Source organism: Mesoplodon mirus, assembly GCF_964341445.2.
Source record: "Mesoplodon mirus genome assembly, chromosome: 4".
Classification (NCBI taxonomy): domain Eukaryota; kingdom Metazoa; phylum Chordata; class Mammalia; order Artiodactyla; family Ziphiidae; genus Mesoplodon; species Mesoplodon mirus.
The window spans coordinates 85,397,303-85,421,011 of record NC_138979.1 but is presented as its reverse complement, the minus strand read 5'-3'; the positions used below and the strand labels follow the sequence as shown (position 1 = coordinate 85,421,011).

Below are 23,709 nucleotides of genomic sequence, written 5' to 3'. Positions count from 1 at the left end.
CCTAATTCTTTTTTCTTTTGTTTTTGCAAGTTTAATTGAAGGATTTGACATAAATAAGGCACATGTTATTGTTGGTATCCATGTTTTGAAAAAAAGATATTTACAAGCATAAGAAAAAGATATTTTTAAAATGTAAGCTTTAACTCTGATGTTTCTATGTATGTTTCAATACCCTAAAGTTCTCAGTTTGGAATCTCTGTACTTCTTAGGGATTCTCAGAGGTAAATTATTAGATTCTAAGATTTTTCCAGTTTTATAAAATGCTTATTTGAATTCTGACCTTAACCTAGAGTAAAGCTTCACTTGCTAACATGTCAATTGTATTTCACCTTTAATTATTTCATTTTAGTGGTGTTACACGGATGAGCTTAAGCCAACCAGATGTTTTGATTAGCAGACTCTGTGTGTGTGTGTGTGTGTGTGTGTGGTCTTTGATTATTAAAAGTGGGGGAAAGTAATCATACCTTAATGACGATTTGATAGACACAATCTTGTAAAACAGTAATTCTGAAAGTTTTGGGCTTTAAGATCCTTTTATTTATTTGTTTGTTATTTTTTATGATGCAGATATAGGATCCTTTTATACTTTTAAAAATTATTGAGAATTCCAAGGAACTTTTGTTTAAGTAGGTTGTATCTACTGATGTTTACTGTATTGGAAAATAAAACTGAAAAATTTAAAATACAAGCACACACAATCATACATTCTATTAGCCATTAGAAGTATGACGTTATCACATATCTTGTCTCTGGAAAACTGCTCTGTACACTTAAAACAGAATGAGAATGGAAATAACGTTTACTGTTATCGTGAAATAGTTTTGACTTCTTGGACACCTTGAACGGTTGAGTCTTGGGACTCCAGGGATGCTCAGGTGACACTTGAGAACCACTTTTAAACCATTTACAGAGGTCATGGATGTGAAATGATAAAGGGACGCTTGTGATGAAACAGGCTTTAAACTTTCACTTTTACATTTCTTGCTTTTTTCTTTGATTTGTCTCTTTTTTCACATATATACAGCAGGTTCTTATTAGTCATCAATTTTATACACATCAGTGTATACATGTTATTCCCAATCTCCCAATTCATCCGAGCACCATCCCCAGCCCCCTGCGGTTTTCCCCCCTTGGTGTCCATACGTTTGTTCTCTACAACTGTGCCTCAATTTCTGCCCTGCAAACCAGTTCACCTGTACCATTTTTCTAGGTTCCACATATATGCATTAATGTACGATATTTGTTTTTCTCTTTCTGACTTACTTCACTCTGTATGACAGTCTCTGGATCCATCCACATCTCAACAAATGACCCAATTTCATTCCTTTTTATGGCTGAGTAATAATCCATTGTATATATGTACCCCATCTTCTTTATCCATTCGTCTGTCGATGGGCATTTAGGTTGCGTCCATGACCTGCCTACGGTAAATAGTGCTGCAGTGAACATTGGGGTGCATGTGTCTTTTTGAATTATGGTTTTCTCTGGGTATATGCCCAGTAGTGGGATTGCTGGATCATATGGTAATTCTATTTTTAGTTTTTTAAGGAACCTCCATACTGTTCTGCATAGTGGCTGTATCAGTTACATTCCCACCAACAGTGCAAGAGGGTTCTCTTTTCTCCATACCCTGTCCAGCCTTTGTTGTTTGTACATTTTCTGATGAAGCCCATTCTAACTGATGTGAGGTGATACCTCATTCTAGTTTTGATTTGTATTTCTCTAATAATTAGTGATGTTGAACAGCTTTTCATGTGCTTCTTGGCCATCTGTATGTCTTCTTTGGAGAACTGTCTATCTAGGTCTTCTGCCCATTTTTGGATTGGTTTTTTTTTTTAATATTGAGCTGCATGAGCTGTTTATATGTTTTGGAGATTAATCCTTTGTCCGTTGATTTGTTTGCAAATATTTTCTCCCATTCTGAGGGTTGTCTTTTTATCTTGTTTATGGTTTCCTTTCCTGTGCAAAAGCTTTGAAGTTTCACTAGGTCCCATTTGTTTATTTTTGTTTTTATTTACATTATTCTAGGAGGTGGATCAAAAAAGATCTTGCTGTGATTAATGTTAAAGAGTGTTCTTCCTATGTTTTCCTCTAGGAGATTTATAGTGTCCAGTCTTACATTTAGGTCTCTAATCCATTTTGAGTTTATTTTTGTGTATGGTGTTAGGGAGTGTTCTAATATCATTCTTTCCATGTATCTGTCCAGTTTTCCCAGCACCACTTATTGAAGAGACTGTCTTTTCTCCATTGTATATCCTTGCCTCCTCTGTCATAGATTAGTTGACCATAGGTGCGTGGGTTTCCCTCTGGGCTTTCTATCTTGTTCCATTGATCTATGTTTCTGTTTTTCTGCCAGTACCATATTGTCTTGATTACTGTAGCTTTGTAATATAGCCTGACGTCAGGGAGTCTGATTCCTCCAGCTGCGTTTTTTTCCCTCAAGACTGCTTTGGGTATTCGGGGTCTTTTTTGTCTCCATACAAATTGTAAGATTTTTTGTTCTAGTTCTGTAAAAAATGCCATTGGTAATTTGATAGGGATTGCATTGAATCTGTACATTGCTTTGTGTAGTATAGTCATTTTCACAATATTGATTCTTCCAATCCAAGAACATGGTTTATCTCTCCATCTGTTGGTATCATCTTTAATTTCTTTCATCAGTGTCTTATACTTTTCTGCATACAGATCTTTTGTCTCCCTAGGTAGGTTTATTCCTAGGTATTTTATTCTTTTTGTTGCAATGGTAAATGAGAGTGTTTCCTTAATTTCTCTTTCATATTTTTCATCATTAGTGTATAGGAATGCAAGAGATTTCAGTGCATTAATTTTGTATCCTGCAACTTTACCAAATTCTTTGATTAGCTCTAGTAGTTTTCTGGTGGCATCTTTAGGATTCTCTATGTATAGTATCATGTCATCTGCAAACAGTGACAGTTTTACTACTTCTTTTGCAATTTATATTCCTTTTATTTCTTTTTCTTCTCTGATTGCTGAGGCTAGGACTTCCAAAACTATGTTGAATAATAGTGGTGAGAGTGGACATCCTTGTCTTGTTCCTGATCTTAGAGGAAATGGTTTCAGTTTCAACATTGAGAATGATGTTTGCTGTGGGTTTGTAATATATGACCTTTATTATGTTGAGGTAGGTTCCCTCTATGCCCACATTCTGGAGAGTTTTTATCATAAATTGGTGTTGAATTTTGTTGAAAGCTTTTTCTGCATCTATTGAGATGATCATATGGTTTTTATTCTTCAGTTTGTTAATATGGTGTATCACATTGATTGATTTGTGTATATTGAAGAATCCTTGCATCCCTGGGATAAATCCCAGTTGATCATGGTGTATGATCCTTTTAATGCATTGTTGGATTCTGTTTGCTCGTATTTTGCTGAGGATTTTTGCATCTATATTCATCAGTGATATTGGTCTGTAATTTGCTTTTTTTGTCACATCTTTGTCTGGTTTTGGTATCAGGTTGATGGTGGCCTCATAAAATGAGTTTGGGAGTGCTCCTTCCTCTGCAATTTTTTGGAAGAGTTTGAGAAGGATGGGTGTTAGCTCTCCTCTAAATGTTTGATAAAATTCACCTGTGAAGCCATCTGCTCCTGGACTTTTGTTTGTTGGAAGATTTTTAATCACAGCTTCAATTTCATTACTTGTGATTGGTCTGTTCATATTTTCTGTTTCTCCTGGTTCAGTCTTAGAAGGTTTTACCTTTCTAAGAATTTGTCCATTTCTTCCAGGTTGTCCATTTTATTGGCATAGAGTTGCTTGTAGTAGTCTCTTAAGATGCTTTGTCTTTCTGCGGTGTCTGTTGTAACTTCTCCTTTTTCATTTCTAATTTTATTGATTTGAGTCCTCTCCCTCTTTTTCTTGATGAGTCTGGCTAATGGTTTATCAATTTTGTTTATCTTCTCAAAGAACCAGCTTTTAGTTTTATTGATCTTTGCTATTGTTTTCTTTGTGTCTATTTCATTTATTTCTGCTCTGATCTGTATGTTTTCTTTCCTTCTGCTAACTTTGGGTTTTGTTTGTTCTTCTTTCTCTAGTTCCTTTAGGTATAAAGTTAGATTATTTATTTGAGATTTTTCTTGTTTCTTGAGGTAGGCTTGTATAGCTATAAACTTCCCTCTTAAGACTGCTTTTGCTGCATCCCATCGGTTTTGGATTGTTGTGTTTTCATTGTCATTTGTCTCTAGGTATTTTTTGATTTCCTCTTGGATTTCTTCAGTGATCTCTTGGTTATTTAGTAATTTACTGTTTAGCCTCCATGTGTTTGTGTATTTTATGTTTTTCCACTGTAATTCATTTCTAATCTCATAGTGTTGTGGTCAGAAAAGATGCTTGATATGATTTCAATTTTCTTGAATTCACTGAGGCTTTGTTTGTGACCCAAGATGTGATTTATCCTGGAGAATGTTCTGTGCGCACCTGAGAAGAAAGTGTAATCTGCTGTTTTTGGATGGAATGTCCTATGAATATCAATTAAATCTATCTGATCTATTGTGTCATTTAAAGCTTCTGTTTCCTTATTTATTTACATTTTGGATGATCTGTCCATTGGTGCAAGTGAGGTGTTAAAGTCCCCCACTATTATTGTGTTACTGTTGATTTCCTCTTTTACAGCTGTTAGCCGTTGCCTTGTATATTGAGGTGGTCCTATGTTGGATGCATATATATTTATAATTGTTATATATTCTTCTTGGATTGATCCCTTGACCATTATGTACTGTCCTTCCTTGTCTTTTGTAACATTCTTTATTTTAAAGTATATTTTATCTGATATGAGTATTGCTACTCCAACTTTCTTTTGATTTCCATTTGCATGGAATATCTTTTTCCATCCCCTCACTTTCAGTCTGTATGTGTCCGTAGGTCTGAAGTGGGGCTCTTGTAGACAGCATATATATGGGTCTTGTGTTTGTATCCATTCAGCAAGCCTGTGTCTTTTGGTTGGAGCATTTAATCCATTCACATTTAAGGTAATTATCAATATGTATGTTCCTATGACCATTTTCTTAATTCTTTTGTGTTTGTTTTTTTTTCACACTTTAAAAACTTTATTTATATAAAAAAACTCATTTGTTTTTAAAAGCATTAACAAGAGAGAAAGAAAACCAGAAAAGGTATGGAGCAGAAGACATGCCCCTTAGTAGTGTTCTGTGGGAAGGTGGGATTTTTGGTTCTCTGAAATTGAACGTTTAGTGTTTTTATAAATGAAAAGGAAAAAACAAACAGCTTTAACTTTAAGTCCCCAAAAGCCCATGGCTGTTCTATTACCCACACCCCACCGACAAAAAGAGCACCAGGAAAAGAGCAGCAGAAGACAAGAGAAATGAAGAGTGGAGCCACATCTGGATGGGGGCGATTTCCCTTGTGCAGTATGCTCTTAGGGTCACAGAGAGGAAAAGGCTCCTTTTTGCCAGAAAAGGAGTGGGACGAAATGTGAAGGGGAAAAGGGGTAAATAAGGAATTTTAATGCAGAGGGGAAGGGGGGTGGTGGGTTGTGCACTTTTCTCCTACCCCAAAGCCTCAATATATAAAGGAAGGGGGAGGGAGGAGGATAAAGATTTCCAGTTGCATTAAACAGAGCTTTTAGATTAAGGGGAGGAGTAAAAGGCAAATAAGGGAAAGGGTTAAAAAAAAATCAACCGCATAGCAGCTGATTCCTCTAGCCCAACCTGCTAATATACACTAAACTAAAAGGAGGAGGTATGGGATGGTGGGGGGTCGGGGAGGGGGATATGGACACGACTTCCCTATAACCACTTCAGAGATGACAATCATTCTGGGCAGCTAAGGAGTAAGAGCCACACCACTCACTCCTCCCACCAATCTCATCTGGAGGTTCATCAGAACAGGATTTTTGCAAAATCCCAACATATACAGTTGAGGAAAACCTTCTGTGGCTAAAATTAGAGGCTACTCCAATTCCCAGTGGAGAGACTGAGGTTCTCTAGGTCACCTCTCCTCTTCTTTCTGCTATTTAGGGCCAAGAAGTAGGTAAGAAAGCAACAAATTTACTACATTTTGACAGAATTAAACTTGTATTATTTTGAAGGAGCCTGTGATCAAGAGTGATAAATGCGTACTGTCATCCCTAGAGCAACTGCTAAGACATAACTCACAATAGGAGGAACAGGGAATTTCCTGTTAGTCCAGTGGTTAGAACTCCGTGCTCTCACTGCCAAGGGCCCGGGTTCAATTCCTGTTGGGGAACTAAGATCCCACAAGCCATGCTGTGCAGCCAAAAAAGAAGAAGAGGAACACAGGGATCTCTTTAGATACGAGAAAAACAGAAAACAAATAGCAAATGGCAGATGTAAAAGCCACTACATAAATATTAAATATGAATGAACTAAACACCCTACTCAAACAACAGAGATTTTCACACTGGATTAAAAAAAAAAACAAGATTGGGCTTCCCTGGTGGTGCAGTGGTTGAGAGTCCGCCTGCCGATGCAGGGGACATGGGTTCGTGCCCCGGTCTGGGAAGATCCCACATGCCGCGGCCAGCTGGGCCCGTGAGCCATGGTCACTGAGCCTGCACGTCCAGAGCCTGTGCTCCGCAATGGGAGAGGCCACAACAGCGAGAGGCCCGCGTACCGCCAAAAAAAACACAAAAAAACAAAAAAAACAAGATCCATATGATAAAGGACTTGTCTTTAGAATATATGATCTCTTACAACACAGAAGACAACAACCCAAAGAGGGGAGGGAGGATTTCAACAGACATTTCTCCAAAGACGATATACAAATGACCAAAAGCCTAGCAGAGGATGTTCAAAATCACTAGTCCTAGGGAAATGTAAATTAAATCCACAATGAGATTCTACTTCATACCCACTAGGTTGGCTTTGTCAAAAGGACAAGACTATAAGAAACACTGTACAAGATATGGAGAAACGGGAACCTTCATACACTGGTAGTTGGAACATTAAATTATATAGTTACTTTCAAAACAGTTCATCAGGTTCTTAACAAGTTAAACAGAAACTCACCACATCACACAGCAATTTCTAGAAGTCTACCAAGACAAATGAAAACGTGTCCACGCAAAGACATGTATAGTCATATATATATAAACACAGAGAGAAGGGGAGGGAAGGAGGGAGGGAGGGAAGAGAGGAGGAAGGGAGAAAGGAAGCAGGGGCAATAAAAAACGGGCAAATGAAAATAACTGGTATATCAGAATCAAGGGTATATGAGAATTCCTTGTATTATTCTGGTAATGTTTCTCTAAGTTTGAAAGTACATCAAAATTTTAAACTACCCAAATAAAGGGCAAGAATATCATGTAGCAAGCTCCCTCTACCAACCTCAATGAAGACCATATACAGCTTAAAAGTTACTAGAAAACTGTAGGTAATTTTAATAAAATCACTTCAAGAATGTAGTATGGTTGTAAAACCACTACAATATGCTCTAAAATAATTTTTCTACTGAGTTAAATAAAGTCATCTGTAAATTCTGTAACAACACATTCATATTCACAAAATCTGACTGAAAAATAAACACAACTTTCCATTTCTAACACAGCATAATTCAAAAGTTCACTCTGAATGGGACTGGGTTTTTGGTTTTATTTTGGTTTTAACGCAAAGCATAATTACATAGTTATTCATAATTTGAGGTGTGTTACTTGTTTATTTAACAAAATGCTGCTGCTCTGAAATAAACTTCATTTTCAGAGTGATAGTAATGTTAAAAAAAAAAAAGACCATGAAAATGCAAGCTGCATTTTATAAAGCTTATAATAATCATTTAAATTCCGATTGTATCTGTAGGTTCACAATTCTCTACTCTTAGATTTTTAAAAAAACACTTTATATATGGTCAATCTAGATCATAATTAAGTGCATCTTAATGAAGTTTCCACTGATGTATGTAGAAATATGATTTACCAATAGCCAAATAGCATCATTTCTTTATCAAAGATAAAGATGGTACTATCTAGAAATAAAGACAATCCTTCAAGAATTTTATTTTCCTAAGTAAAAATACTTCCCAAGAGCTAAAGGCACAATTTCTATTCACATCTAGCACTGTAACCAACCATAAAATCATTACTTATTTTCAACTTAATAACTGATTGACATTTCTCAAACAAGCTGTTTTCAATCCTGATAGTTCTTTATTTTCTTTAATAAATTGCTGTTTGCAGTAGGTGTCCATCATGAGAATAATCAAAATTAGATAAATGTGACAAAAGACTGACAAAGTGTTTCACACCCTTGAGTGATACCAAGAATGGGAGAAAAGTGTTGCAAAATACGACTACTGCAGTGCTACTTATGGTCTTGCAATAAAACCAACAATGCATCAAGAGCTATCATCTCACATCCAATTTCTTCCCCTCAAGAACAATCTGAACCTCTTTGGCATCCAAAGGCTCATAGGTCAATAAAGCTTCTGCTACATTCTTGTGCTCTTTTGCATGAGTCTTCAAGATATGTTTTGCTCGCTCATACGAATCCTGAAATACAAAGCAGATATGTAAGAGGCAGAAACCTTAGGAGAAGCACAAACCCTCAATGAGATAAAAAGCCTTTATGCACCCTAAAAAAACTATAAAATCTATTGACTTCTAGTTATGAAAGATAAATGCATTTAAAAGCTTGGTTCCCTAAAGATAACTCTTTCATACTTTCAAATGTTACATTTTTAACCTCAAAGTCTATCATAGAGATAACTGAGGACTACTTAAACAAAAAGCTACTTAAGAAATAAAAGTATACACTGTACTCATCTGCTTTCTAAATAAGGTCTGTGAACACAGAAATCTATTTCTCTTTTCAGTATACGTGCTAAAAGGAAAGGGAGTTTGCTCCTTTTGCCTCTTGAGATTTCACCAATTTACTCAATCTAGAATGGCCAGAAAAGATATAATTTCCATTCTTTTACTTGGTAACACACTCACCTCTCAATACTGTAATACAATATCATTAGAGGTGATCCCTGACTTCCATACATTTGATTTTTTTTTTTGCAACCCACCTTGAACTTTTCATTTAAATCCTTCAACTCTCTTTCCAAAGGTGAGTCTGAATTAAGTTTATCAGCTTATGAATAACGGCAGTAATAACAGTTCATTTTTGGCAGTGTCATATTCGCCTGTACAATGTTTATGCCAATATTTTACTAGCGAATTATATTTTTGTCCTTATAAAATTGGGTGGAAAATGTAAAAGTGAATTTACCAACACCAAGAAGCACAGGTCATATAAACACAATACAATTACTAGACATTTTGAGCATAACCATGTCCAAGTAAAATAATCAAATTAAAGAAAATACATAAAATATTAGAAATATATCAGCTAAAGAAGAACTGAATATTTAAATCACAATGTAAATTGTTCTGGGCTTCCCTAGTGGCACAGTGGTTAAGAATCCGCCTGCCAATGCAGGGGACACGGGTTCAATCCCTGGTCCGGGAAGATCCCACATGCCGCGAAGCAACTAAGCCCACACGCCACAACCACTGAAGCCCCTCACCACAGCCACTGAAGCCCGTGCCCTAGAGCCCATGCTCAGCAACAAGAGAAGCCACCGCAATGAAAAGCAGCCCCTGCTCGCTGCAACTAGAGAAAGCCCACATGCAGCAACAAAGACCCAATACAGCCAAAAATAAATAAATTTATTTTAAAAAATATATATATACATATATGTGTATATATATATAAATAAATATATATATATATATATGTATGTATATAAATTGTTCTTAGCCTATGGCCAGAATAAAATAAAGATCCAGTCTATGATCAGGGGTTCCAGTCTATGTCAAAGATCCAGTCTATGACATAGTTAATCACGGCAGCAACGGTGCACCTATTAACTTTATAAAACAGAGGAACTTTAGTTTTTTTGCAAGCACCCAAATATTTAGGCACATTTTGACTAAATAGATAAATAAACATTTAAAAAAAGATCATTACCCTCAGAAGGATTCTGGTTTCCTGTTCAATAGCAGATTGAGCTTCTGGACTCAGTTTCCCTGTATCACTGTAGGTCATAACTCCAAGCTAAAATCAATGAAAAGAAAGAAATCCAACAGAAAAACCTCCAACACTAATGTATGTAACAGAGGAAGTACTATCCTATACATAAGAAAATACATATCATGGGGGCAAAGAAAAAATACAATATAAAAATGCCCTTGAGGGCAAAAAAACTTCATTATTCTTCTGAAAGTAGAATACTAAAAAGTGTGAGCAAGAGGGAAAATTTTAAATCCTAAGTATCGTTCTGAGTACCTTCTTAGAAAACCTTAGCAGCTATTCTAGTCCAGAAATCCACAATTCACAGAGTACTGGAATTGCTTTATGGAGCCACAGTGATAATGTAGGAACGTGAAGTATGTGGAAAGGGCAAAGTAAGCAAGCTCAACAAGAAGGTCTTCGATGTCATATGAATAAAAAAAGCTAAAGAATTTATATTATTTGGTTAATTCATGAAATAATAACTCTTACTGTTTGAGCAGCTGGAATGGAAAGAGTATGTAACATTTCTCAGAAAATGACATTTAGTTTAGAGTCAGCTTTGTTAAATCCATTTGGAATGAGACGGGAAAATCTATCAATTTATAATGAGAATCCTCTCTCACAAAGAGACACTTGGCACATCAACATTTGATACATGAGGAAGGATTAAAATTAGCCATTACCTTTTCACTCATTCCAAATTTGGTGACGATCTGCTTTGCTATTTGGGTTGCATTATCAAAATCACTGGAAGCACCTAAAATTTTGAAATATACATAAAACTCAAGTTAAAAAAATCTTTGAACCAACAAACACAATTTGAACCAAAGCTATTCTTTACAGCCAACCTGTTGTAATATGATCAGCTCCAAATATAAGTTCCTCTGCCACTCTTCCTCCCATACTGACATCCATCTGAGCAAGAAGCTGAGCTCTAGTTTCGTTCCATCGATCATTTTCAGGCAACAGGTACACCTAGACAATTGGAAAACAAAGAAAACACAGACACAGTTTTGAAACACTTACATTAATAAGCTGAATTATCATTTGTCTCTCATGACCTTACTTAATACCATGATGCTGAAAGCTCAGCAGCATTTAATAGAGATGGTCATGGTGATTGATTACCAAACCAGCTATGTATAAAATGAGGAAAGCAAAAGTGCAGTTTATAAATAGTAAGTAGTTAATGCTGCAATACAACTGTTTGTCCCTCGTTGCACAAAAATGTTTAAAACGTCTATAGGGACGTCCCTGGTGGTGCAGTGGTTAAGAATCTGCCTGCCAATGCAGGGGACACGGTTCGAGCCCTGGTCTGGGAAGATCCCACATGCCGCGGAGCAACTCAGCCTGTGCGCCACAACTACTGGGCCCGTGCTCTAGAGCCTGCAAGCCACAACCACTGAGCCCATGTATCACAACTACTGAGGCCCGCACGCCTAGAGCCTGTGCTCTGCAACAAGAGAAGCCACCGCAATGAGAAGCCCACGCACCGCAATGAAGAGCAGCCCCCTCTCGCGTCCACTAGAGAAAGCCCGCGTGCAGCAAAGAAGACCCAACGCAGCCAAAAATAAAATTTAAGACATAAATAAATAAGAATAAACGTCTATAATTAGAAAGATATGAAAATGAAACTTGTACTCAATGAGAAAAAACTTAGAAAAACTATTGAACCAGTCACTATGATACATAATTTCTTTCGAGGGGAAAAGAGCAACTATATATTTAAGAATTATATTTTATCTTTAGTGTAATATGCAATAATAGCGTGACCAGATTCATGATACGCTGTGATTGTTTTGTTTTTGTTATCAATTTCCACACTTCTACGCTCAGGCCCTAAGAATAAAAATTTACTTAAGTAAAATACTCCATTAAGAAGGTATATTTAAATGAATGAAGCTCCTTTGTCTCAAAGTCATTCTTAGAGTCATATGATTTAATATCATTAATAAATATTTTAAAAGTTTGAAAGTTTAAAAAATGAGTAGATTCCACTCTACAACCCATGTAAACCATAATTTGTCAACTGAAAACCAAACTGTAAAAACTATCATCTTAATCCTTATATCAAAAGGAAAAGCTGTATTCTATTTCTAGAAAATAAACTTCTAATTTAACAGGAATATCATAACTAACCTGTTTTGAAGGCAATTCAAGATTTAAAATAAAAATTAAATTCTGAAAAACAGTAAAATTAACTATTCTTTTATCAGCAATATCAGACAAGAGGAAAGACATGGGCACTCATGCCCCCCAAAGAGTGTAACATAAGTTATAATATATTTGTTCTGTAACAGGCCAAACTGTGTTGCTCTGTTAGAGTATATATTTGCATGATTCTATACCTTTCTTTTTTATAAACTTTCTCTCAAAATTAAGAGTTTTTTTCTCGGACTTCCCTTGTGGCGCAGTGGTTAAGAATCCGCCTGCCAATGCAGGGGACACGGGTTCGAGCTCTGGTCCAAGAACACTCCACATGCCGCGGAGCAACTAAGCCCATGTGCCACAGCTACTGAGCCTGAGTTCTAGAGCCCATAAGCCACAACTACTGAAGCCCACGCACCTAGAGCCCATGTTCCACAAGAAGAGAAACCACCACAATGAGAAGCCCATGCACCGCAATGAAGAGTAGCCCCCCGGGCTTCCCTGGTGGCGCAGTGGTTGGGAGTCCGCCTGCCGATGCAGGGGGCGCGGGTTCGTGCCCCGGTCCGGGAGGATCCCACGTGCCGCGGAGCGGCTGGGCCCGTGAGCCGTGGCCGCTGGGCCTGCGCGTCCGGAGCCTGTGCTCTGCGGCGGGAGAGGCCACAGCAGTGAGAGGCCTGCGTACCACAAAAAAAAAAAAAAAAAAAAAAAAAAAGAGTAGCCCCCGCTTGCCGCAACTAGAGAAAGCCCGCATGCAGCAACGAAGACCCAATGCAGCCAATAATAAATAAATAAAATTTTTTTAAAAAAGAGTGAATTACCACTAAACCAAAAATTACCAAGTGGCAATTTAAAAAAAAAGATTTTTTTCTCTAGCATAATGAACAGTATAAGATAGGGAAAAAAAGAAAGAAAACATACCCATTAGGATTTTATCTTTGGAAAACTCTAGTTCCTTCATGGTTACCACTTCTTTTCCATCAACAGCTGCCTTTAAAGCAGCTTGGTTCACAAGATTCTCCAACTCTGCTCCAGAAAAGCCAACAGTACCTCGAGCTATGATTTCTGGATCAACAGCTATATGCAGACAGGACACAATATTAAAATTTCAGAAGAGCTAATAAAAAGCTCTTCATAAAGAACTCACACTGCAAATGAAAAAAGGAGATAGCCATCATGAACTGTAATTTTACAAAAGCTTACTTCACTAAATTCTAAGGGGAAAAAGCCAAAACTGCTAGTAAACACACCATTAAAATTGTCATTGGGACAAATCACAAAAGTTCTTATATTTAAATAACTTTGTGATAAACAGAGAAAGGTAGAGTTGCCAGATAACGATTTACAAACCTTTAATTATGGCCTAACCACAAACTGAAAAAGCACATACATAGACGTTTTGTTTTCAGAATTTCATCTTGAAATAACTTTGGACATAAAAGCCCCCCTTATTATCAGAAACATACTTGGTTTTAAGAATTGATTCAGATATCTTTGAAAATACTGCAGCTTTAATAGCTGCTTTTATTACTCAGGTAGTTCCATAATATTTCCATGTGTTTTGTTTTATAGTCTGCTTCCCCTCTTTTGGCCCCAAAGTGACTATATCATGAGGTACTATGCTCATAATATACAGGTGCTTTTTATATGATTTTATATTTTACATTCATCTAAAGAAACATTTATACATAGATTTCATCAAGTATTATCTAAGTACTCAAAAGAAAACTTTCTTTAGAATCGGGATTCAAAATGACAGAATCTCTGGACACATGTTCATTGAGAAATGGACTTTATGGACAAACAAGAGGAGAGAAAACTAGACATTTAAAGGAATTTGTCTTTTAAGACATCCTGAGTAAGGACCACAAACAGGGTGGATTGATATATTACCATTTTATGGAGATAATGTCTGTATCATCGAATTAAGACTTACACTGATCAAACTTTATTTTATTGAGATACCACTTCAAGATTTCTGTTCGACCTTTTACATCTGGCCTGGGAACTGTAACCTGCATGTCAAAACGACCAGGACGTATTAAGGCGCTAAAGGGAGAATACAAAAAGAAAATATAAATTAATAAGCTGACTGTGCTGAAGGTCAAGTTAAACAGGACTGACATCCTAAAGAGAAGATGGAAAGACAATGGCAACCAATATTTATTTTGAACATAAATATTCAGATTAGTTCCTTATAAAACGTGGCTCAAAGAACAGTTTCAATAACCAGAAGGCAGAACAAAGGTTCATATAGATAAATGTGTGCATCTAGATAGCATACAACCCTTCAGAGACAAAGACATGCAAGTCGGCCAGTCAAGGAACAAATAATTCTACAGCAACCTATTATGAGAGCTACACATCCATCTTACTGCTATTAAGTACAAAATGTTAAACTAGAGTCTTAGGCAAGAACCAACTATTAGATCAAATGAAAGTATGAATAACTTCTATGTAATAAAACCAATAAAACTTTTAAACTATAGTAAATTTTATTCTAAAAATCCTCTCTACCCCCGACCCAAAAGCTTTGTGATGTTTAAGTTGTGAGAAGATTCTTTTAGCAGCTTTACTGAGATGCAATTTTCATATCATAGAATTTGAAGTCGAAAACCCAGTGTTGTTTTTTTTAACATCATTATTGGAGTATAATTTGCTTTACCATGTTGTGTTATTTTCTGCTGTATAACAAAGTGAATCAGATATACATATACATATATCCCCATATCCCCTCCCTCTTGCATCTCCCTCCCTGCCACCCTCCCTATCCCACCCCTCTAGGTGGTCACAAAGCACCGAGCTGATCTCCCTGTGCTGTGCCGCTGCTTCCCACTAGCTATCTATTTTACGTTTGGTAGTGTAACCCAGTGGTTTTTAATATATTCAGAGTTGCCCAACCATCACCACAATCTAATTTTACAGAATCTTTACCCCCTCCCTCTCTTCTCCAGCTGAAAGAAACCCCAAATCTACTGGCAGTTATTCCCCATTTTCCCTAACCTCTGGCAACCACTAAATTCCTTTCTGTTGCTATGGATCTGCTTATTCTAGACATTTCATATAAAAGCAATCATATAATATGTGATGTTTTGTGATGGGTTTCCTTCACTTAGCACAATATTTTTAAAGTTCATCACTATTCTAGAATATATCACAAAAATTTTAATACTTACTTATCTAATGCCTCTGGGAAGTTTGTGGCTCCTATGATGATAACTGCTTCGTTGGGCTTAAAACTATTATAAAAAAAAAAAGGACCTATTCATTGAAAATTAAAACAGCACACATGTAGAAATGTTCTATGCAAAACTGTTTATCGTTAATCTTACTAACAGCAAAGAAAAGGGATTGATCTTTTTAATGCCCAAAATGATAAGGCATCTCTAATTGTTTTCTTAAAATGCCAGTGCACTTCAATAAAAGTGTTAATAATAAATCACCAAGTCATCCATGGTTACATACCTTCATAATAATTTTTCTTGTTAGGAAGAGATGACCTGACACAAAAAGCTTGAGTCCCCGACTAATTTTTGAAAAACATTTTCAAGTTTACCAATTCAAATTATTTGCTCCTAGACTTCCAGAATGTCTTATATGACTTTAAGAAACAATTTTTTGATATACAGCAACACTCAAAATAGGGTTTTATATTTCTTTCGTACATCATAGTAGTACTTAAAAATGCCTTATAATTCCATAATCACATAAACATTCTCTTCTACAATTTCAAACTTGTCTTTTCAGATTAATTTTTGAAAAGGAGTGTTCTTGTAGTCTCTTGAGTTGGTGTTTTACAATTAAATCTTTTCATTAAACTTAAAAATGCTTATTGCTATGATATCCAGGAAATGAATATTTGCACATATTCGTGAAAGAGTATATTTTATATCCTTAAACAAATGTTGCAATATATAATCGAAAAATTGAATCTCATAGTTTTCTTCCCCAGTCTTGTTTATATTTTCAAAAGTTCAGAATTCTGCATAGGTTTGCATCATTTAATTATACCAGGTTAGTATATTTTACAGATATTTATCTTAACATCATATGCTTTTCCTGAATAAGTTTATCTATTACTAATCCAAATGCATTTATCCAAATCTTTCCTCTAAGTCCCCTGGGTGCCTCAAATTTGTTATGCCCCAAACTGAAGACATTGTCCCTGATGCTTTCCTCTTTCCTGACTCTTTGTAAGCTACTCTGTCATCTGTCTTCCCCATCCTAGTAGATAACATCACTGAAATACCAAAGCAGGAAAAATCCTGGACTCCATCCCTCCCTGAAATCACCACATCCTGTTGCTCATCAAGTTCAGTATTTTCTACCTGCTTACCATTTTTCATTTCCTATTACTTTCTCACTTATAATTTTGAAATGCTCTTTTCTAGTTTTGCTCCCCTGATGTTCATCTTTACGTTGCTGCCAGAGTGACCTTTCTAAAATATATTTGTGAAGATGTAACACCTCTACTTATGTAGTGGATCCCCATCACATGAAGGAGAAAGTTCATGTTCTAGGAGGACACTTGCTTTTTTTGGTTTGGCTCTGATCCTCCAGTTTTGTCTCTCCATACCATTCCCGGTAACTGTGTTCTAGTTTTCCACGTGACTTGTTATGTTGTTTCACGCCTCGTCCTTTTGCTCAGGCTGCCTTTTCTAGAATCCCCTTCACGTCCTCGCTCTACACTGTGTGTGTCTTTTAAGACACAGACCTGTCTTTGCAGCATTTCCTGAGCTACCCAGATACAGCTGACTCCTCTTTCCTGTGTGCCCTTCCTGTACTCTGTTCACATCAACTGTAGAGCTTTTGAATGATACTTTGCTGTTCTTACTTGTTTTCATGTAGCTCTACTTCTCCTGGAATACAGAGCAGAATCGGTCTTCTATTTATATTTCCAGCTTTTCTCCCAGGATAGTGCCTATGATTTGCCAGATCCAGTAAATGTTTGTGGTCTTACTGATTGATTGAATGACCAAATGAGTGAATATGATGTTTTCTGGAATGAGGTGTTTGTTTTGTTTTGTTTTTATAGGAAGGAGCAACAAATCCAGAAATTGAGGAAAAAGGAAACGATACTGATATTGAATGTGCTCCACAGGAGCAAACAGATCATAAGAATTTGACTTCTTTTTTTTTTTTTTTTGCGGTATGCAAGCCTCTCACTGTTATGGCCTCTCCCGTTGCGGAGCATAGGCTCCGGATGCGCAGGCTCAGCGGCCATGGCTCACGGGCCCAGCCGCTCCGCGGCATGTGGGATCTTCCCGGACCGGGGCACGAACCCGTGTCCCCGGCATCGGCAGGTAGACTCTCAACCACTGCGCCACCAGGGAAGCCCAATTTGACTTCTTTTGATGGAGCTCAGAAAAATAATAGGAGTGGTAATTTAGTGAATATTTATGAATTTTTTCTATTCTTAAAGGCTAGTCTAAAAACATCTAAAGTGTGTAGATCCAAATATACTATCCATTTCTTTCTTTTTTTTTTTTTTTTTTTTTTGCAGTACGTGGGCCTCTCACTGCTGTTGCCTGTCCCGTTGCGGAGCACAGGCTCCGGACGCGCAGGCCCAGCGGCCATGGCTCACGGGTCCAGCCGCTCAGCGGCATGTGGGATCTTCCTGTACCAGGGCACGAATCCGTATCCCCTGCATCGGCAGGCGGACCCTCAACCACTGCGCCACCAGTGAAGCCCTTTTTTTTTTCCATTTCTTTTTAAGTATGTTTCTTTTGCTCCGTTTCTTCAGAAGTATCCCAACTACTACCAACTTTTTCTTCCTGAAAATGCCTCACCCCTCTGAAATTCTTTTCTGCTACTTTATTTTATTTAAATATTTGTGGATGGAGATAGACATATATGTATTTAAAATTCATAGTAGTAAATGTTCTCATTAATGTATCTGTGGCTGCATTTTACAGATATGATGTCAGCATTAGGATTAGGAGAAGAGGAAGGTATAGAATCACCTTGGGATTCTGAGGTACTGTCTTCTATTATTATTATTATTTTTTTATTTTAAAATATAAGCACAGTGATGTTAAAACATAAAAGGGGGGGTGCTTTGACTTTACTTCCTCACCTTTGCATTTGCCCATCAAAAGTTTTTCCTTACATTTTTAACCTGTAATTAATTAAATAATTGTGTGCTAAGTATAATAACTACCACATAGTGCACTTTTGTTAATTTGCAAGATTCACCTAATGAAACCAGTGTAGCACAGAGCAAAAACCAAGGCTTAGAAGCCATAAGGAATCAGTTTGGGTTCTGAAGTTAAATTTATCTAAAAACTGAAGCATTATTCCAGGTCAGCCTATGGCCAAATGTATGTTTCTTTTTTCTTTTCTTTTTTTTAAAAATTTTTGTTGGAGTCTAGTTGATTTACAATGTTGTGTTAGTTTCAGATATACAGCAAAGTGAATCAGTTATACATATATCCACTCTTTTTTCGATGCCTTCCCCATATAGGCCATTACAGAGTTTTCAGTAGAGTTCTCTGTGCTATACAGGAGGTCCTTATTATTGATCTATTTTATATATAGTAGGGTGTATCTGTCAGTCCCAGTCTCCCAAGCAAATATATGTTTCTTTGGTACATATGGATGTGTAAAACTCCTAGTGAGGTTCAGAGAGAAACAGGTTGAAATGTAGTTTTTTACCACTTAGACCTGAAAAAGATAGTGCCTGAGACTTGAAAGTATTATTACATTTGGATTTTCAAATAGATCTGCAAGGAACGTTTCAAGAGAAGCAAAAGAATGGGGAATAATAAGTATGTGGCGTTATAATAACAAAAGTTAGGTTTAGCGATGTTTTAATAAGTACACACCATTTTGGATAACTAGTGTGTGTTGAGTACCTTAATGGCAGCCATACTTGAAGTAACGTAAATATAAAGGAATGATGACCTGTTGTAAGGTGACAGCTATGGAAAGAGATAAGAAGGGCCTGATCTGTAAGATATAGGCAGCTGCTGCAGTGATACATCACTGTGTTTAAAGTCAAAAGACATGGTAGCATCCTGGTTCTGTCACGAGCTGTGGGATCTCGGAAAGACTTGTCTACCCTGGTTGAGCGTCAATGACCTCCTTCGTAAAAATGGTACTGGTACCCACTTCTCAGGTATGTGTAGGGAACAGATGTGGTAAGAGCTGTGAACACACCTTGTAAACTGTAAAGGGTGCTATAGAAATGTAAGACAAAAATGATCACAGTGCATGGACATATATACACTACCAAACGTAAGGTAGATAGATAGTGGGAAGCAGCCGCAGAGCACAGGGAGATCAGCTCGGTGCTTTGTGACCGCCTGGAGGGGTGGGATGGGGAGAGTGGGAGGGAGGGAGATGCATGAGGGAAGGGATGTGGGAACAGATGTATATGTATGACTGATTCACTTTTGTTATAAAGCAGAAACTAATAAACAATGATCACAGTGGCAATTAGTGACTCACTAAATGCTGGGGCACTTTTTTAAAACCTGAAGGACAATAAAATGACAGTAGTGTTAAGAATAGGAAAATTAGAACGGGCATGTGGATTTCTAGCTTGGGGTATGTTAAGTTTCTATAGACTGTTATCGGAGATCTCCTATAGGTATCAAGTGCTTTGGTACTTGAGGTCCTCTCGACATTTTAAATGTTTTGATCTTAAATAAATTCCTGTTATTGAATACCAACTATGTACTGGGCAGTTAGACACTGACTGTACCAATTGAGGGGTTAGGCTGTAGTGGTGGGAACCAAACAGGAATCCTTTTTAAGTCACTGTTAAGTCCTTCATGTAAAGAAAATTGAGAGGGCTTCCCTGGTGGCGCAGTGGTTGAGAGCCCACCTGACGATGCAGGGGACACAGGTTCGTGCCCCGGTCCGGGAAGATCCCACGTACCGCGGAGCGGCTGCGCCCGTGAGCCATGGCCGCTAAGCCTGCGCGTCCAGAACCTGTGCTCCTCAACGGGAGAGGCCACAACAGTGAGAGGCAAAGAACATGGAGAATGTTACGTCAGACAACATTGAGAGTGTTTGTAGTTAGGATGGGGATGGGGGTGGGAGTGGAATTTAGGTAGTCAGAAAAGATCTGCATGTGAGAAAAGCTACCAAGGGGAGGATGGGAAGGAGCCAGTCACGTGAGGGTCCAGGGGAGGGACGTTCTGGACAGAGAGAGCAGCGGATCCCATCTGTTCGTCATTACACTCTCGCATCTTGGAAGGACCAGGAAACAGGAAGTGGGGTAACTGTCCTTACAATGACTTTTATCATTGTTGTTGTATGTAGAAAATAAAATGTGCATAAGAAAAGCTTGGCACATTTAGATGATTAATAAATAAAAGTTCTTATTCTTCCCTTATTAAAGCTTGCTGTACTTTTTTGAAGAGTTGCATAACTATATTTAAATTTTCTGCTATTATTTAAACATAAAAGTTTTTCTTACTACTTCGCTATTTTATTCAACTCTTTTTCCTATCAATAAAAATTTTATCAAATAACAGATTCTTATAAGCCCTTGTTTACCTAAATGAAGCAGCTTCTACAGTGTTCTGTTTATGCTCAACATGACATACTTCATGGTTTCTTTTCATGCCAAGTATATTATTTTAATACTAAAAAATTTCTGTCTTTAGAAATATTTTAAATTTATAGCAAGTGTACTTATTAAAGAATTTATTTGAAAACATATTTTTAAAAAATACTCTCTTCTTTTGCCAAGGAATGCAAAGTAGAGTTAGGTGTTTTGAAGGTAATTGTTTGCTGAAATGTGCCTGTAGGTCAGGCACATTTTTCGTCTGTGAAAATAATTCCTCTGGCTTTCCATGCTCAGTTTACAGAGTCAGTAGCCAAATGAGGATAAAAGATAGACTTGATCTAGAGAGTGTATATGAAGTTTTCTATTTCAATGTTTGGGTTTTCAATGCATGCTTCTCTTATTTTTAAATCTAATTGCTTGTAAAGTAGGAAATTTTTAAAAAGTAGGGTATTTTCAGCTATTAGAAGGGGATTAGGAAAGCTTTATGCAACTCATTATTAATATCAATTTTAACAGAGTATCTCTGAGAGTCTTCCAGAGAAGTATGTTGATCATTTATCTGGAGCTGCAGGTCAAAGAGGAAAAAATATATTAAATGGACAAGTAGAAGGTAAGAACTATATTTTTATGAAAAAGTCATTTGACAGCATGTTGATTTAAAATGGGAATTCTGATATATTCTAACAGCCAAAGAAAATCACCTGTCGGTTAAGAGGAAGAATCATTCCTCACACTGATTTCAAGTTGACCTGAGCCTGTCTCATTCTGGAAAAGAAGTGCTGTATCAGAAGAACTAAGCAGCTACGTCTTTTTTTCTTGTCAAAAATCCATCAGCAGTTTTTAGGCAGTTTTTATTTGGCCAAAAAGCAGTGCTTCAATACTTAACTGTGTGCTGAGTTCTATTTAAGCTCTGAGTGTCCAGATGTTCTTTTGCAGACAACATGCCATGATATAATCATCTATCTCCATGTCTGTTACCAAGTTACACTGTGAAGTGTGCCACCCTTTTGAGGTGGTCCTCAAAGACACAGTTTGCTTGTTGTTTAACCAAGTGTCCTAAAGCATGTACCTGAAGTTATATCATTTTTTAGTCTAAAAAGCTATGCAGCTTATATTCTGAAAACTATTAAAAAACGTAACACTGTTGATGCAAAAAAAAAAGAAAATCACCTGTCAAATGCATAGTGAGGAAAAAGACGAGAAAAGGAGGGAAGCTGTGTATCTTATCTGGTGTCAGCCACAGATTAAATTGAGAGTCCCCTTTAAGGAGCTAAATTATTAGTTCTGTTTCAAGGTACTCTACACCCTAGGGAAAGTCGGGAAATGAGGAAGAGGAAAGAAGGACTAAAGAATGAGAGAGGCAGAGGTTACAGGGAGTAAATGAAGGAAAAGGAAGCAGGGGTCTGTGGAGGATGGGGGCAAAGTAAAATAGGTCTTTAGAAAAGGGAAGAGAAGAGTATTTGAAACGTGAGACAAATTTGAAGTGAGCTTCCAGCACCGAAACTTGTCAGAGACGAACAGCAAAGCTTTCCCACTCTTACTGTGGGAATGTAGAAGCAGACTGATAGATCAGAGTTTCTCAAATTTTAATTAGTCCCCTGGGGACCTTGTGGAAAGTGCACATGCTGAGCAGCAGGTCTGGGATTGTGCATTTCTGACAAGCTCTCAGAGTAGCAAGGGTGTAGGCTTGCATTGAGAGAAATCTGGAAGAGGAGCCACTGGATAGTTCAAGACAGAACAGGATCAAGGAAAAGCATTATTTTGTTTTTCTTTCTGAGTGTGTTTATATCATTTTTTATACCAATGCTTCCATATTCCATATTTAAATATTCCATATTTAAGAGGGTAGCAAAGCGTTGAAGTAGAACTTATAGATGTAAGGTGCCACTGCTAAGCAAAGAGGAAAAAAGAAGTGGTGGGGATGATCCATAAAAAGAATGTAAAAGAGGGAGAATTAAGACCACAGATCCAGAGACTACCTTTGAAGAGGAAAGAATATAGTGAAAGGAAAGAGGGGAGAAAGTAGTGTGTTAGGGAGGTGATTGTGGAGGTGATGAGGAAACTTGAGAGAAGTCTCGTTAGATGACTTCAGTGTATATACACTGAAACAAGGTTAGGTCATTGCTGCTCCAGAGAATACTGGAAGCAGGAGTGGGTGCTAGAATTGAGGTAAACCCCAGCTCCTCCTTCTAACTATCAGGCATCAAAGATATATGTTGTGTTGGTATGTGTTATTCAAATGAGATTAATTTGAATATGGAAGCATTGGTTGTTTTTGGTTTTTTTTTTAAGATAGCTTTTTTTTGTTTTTTTTTTTTTTTGCTTGCTTGGCTTGGCATGTGGGATCTTAATTTCCCCGACCAGGGATTGAACCCGTGCCCCCTGCAGTAGAAGCATGGGGTCTTCACCACTGGACCACCAGGGGAGTCCCTAAGATAGCTAATTTTTTTATGATAATTGTTTCACAAAAATCCTTTTAAACATTAGCATGATATACTGAACCAAACTAATTTTGGAAACAAAAGAAATTAATAGGGTTCATTCCCTAAATGCTAAAATTGTTATTTTCAGTAAATACTACACTGATTTTGAAATATGAAAGATTTTTAATATCTAATAATTCTATGGCAGTAATATTTACTTTTTCCTTTTTGATAACTGTACTTCGATATTGAAAACTTATAATACGTTATTTCTTAGATGTGCCTTATATACCTTCTTGCATGAGTGGATCGAGAAACTTTAAGATGACTAAACTAGAGGATCCAAGAAATGTAGGCATACCAGTAGCCCACATGGGTATGGAAAAACATGAATATTTTTATGAACTATTATTCTACAAGTGTATATCCAAGCTGATCAGTTCATAACCCTTTCTCTGATGAGAAATGAATTATACATTCAACTGAACTGTCATCCCAACTGTGCACTTCCTAAATTACAGGACAAATTGAAGAACATGATAAATACTTGTAGTATAACGGTGTAAATGATGCTGCTGTATTGCATTCAAGATATGCTGTTGCATTTTACCATCAGCTTTCACATTTACCTTCTCG

The 23,709-nt window shown here is 37.0% G+C and overlaps 2 protein-coding genes and 1 pseudogene across 3 annotated transcripts in view; 1 reads left to right on the top strand and 2 right to left on the bottom strand.

Annotated features, from left to right (window-relative positions):
* LOC309802505 (ankyrin repeat domain-containing protein 26-like) overlaps positions 1 to 23,709 on the top strand; it is a 120,679-nt pseudogene that overhangs the window by 35,859 nt on the left and 61,111 nt on the right. The window contains exons 17-19 of the transcript XR_014296162.1: positions 18,048 to 18,109; positions 21,167 to 21,260; positions 23,351 to 23,449. The product of XR_014296162.1 is annotated as an ankyrin repeat domain-containing protein 26-like (transcript). The remainder of the gene's footprint in view (positions 1 to 18,047; positions 18,110 to 21,166; positions 21,261 to 23,350; positions 23,450 to 23,709) is intronic.
* Positions 8,114 to 10,967, bottom strand: LOC309802506 (ATP-dependent zinc metalloprotease YME1L1-like). The gene is made up of 4 exons (XM_082618107.1): positions 10,836 to 10,967; positions 10,671 to 10,744; positions 9,943 to 10,029; positions 8,114 to 8,477 (listed from the first exon to the last, which is right to left on the bottom strand). Exons 1-4 carry the CDS (start codon positions 10,900 to 10,902, stop codon positions 8,334 to 8,336), a joined length of 372 nt encoding a protein of 123 aa, XP_082474233.1. The 5' UTR covers positions 10,903 to 10,967; the 3' UTR covers positions 8,114 to 8,333.
* LOC309802255 (ATP-dependent zinc metalloprotease YME1L1-like) lies at positions 11,705 to 16,478 on the bottom strand (the record flags this gene model as incomplete). Its single annotated transcript, XM_082617685.1, has 5 exons — positions 11,705 to 11,826; positions 13,054 to 13,209; positions 14,069 to 14,181; positions 15,309 to 15,371; positions 16,321 to 16,478. The coding sequence occupies 5 exons, from the start codon at positions 16,476 to 16,478 to the stop codon at positions 11,720 to 11,722; spliced, it is 597 nt and encodes a 198-aa protein (XP_082473811.1). The 3' UTR covers positions 11,705 to 11,719.

Bases quoted from the DNA above. Each gene is read 5' to 3' on its own strand.
- LOC309802506 (XM_082618107.1), bottom strand. From the start codon at position 10,902: ATGGATGTCAGTATGGGAGGAAGAGTGGCAGAGGAACTTATATTTGGA. The intron at 10,030-10,670 runs GTAATGGCTAAT...CATTGATTTTAG, and splicing joins AATTTGGAATGAGTGAAAAG to CTTGGAGTTATGACCTACAG. The intron at 8,478-9,942 runs GTAATGATCTTT...TTTGTATTTCAG, and splicing joins AAACCAGAATCCTTCTGAGG to GATTCGTATGAGCGAGCAAA.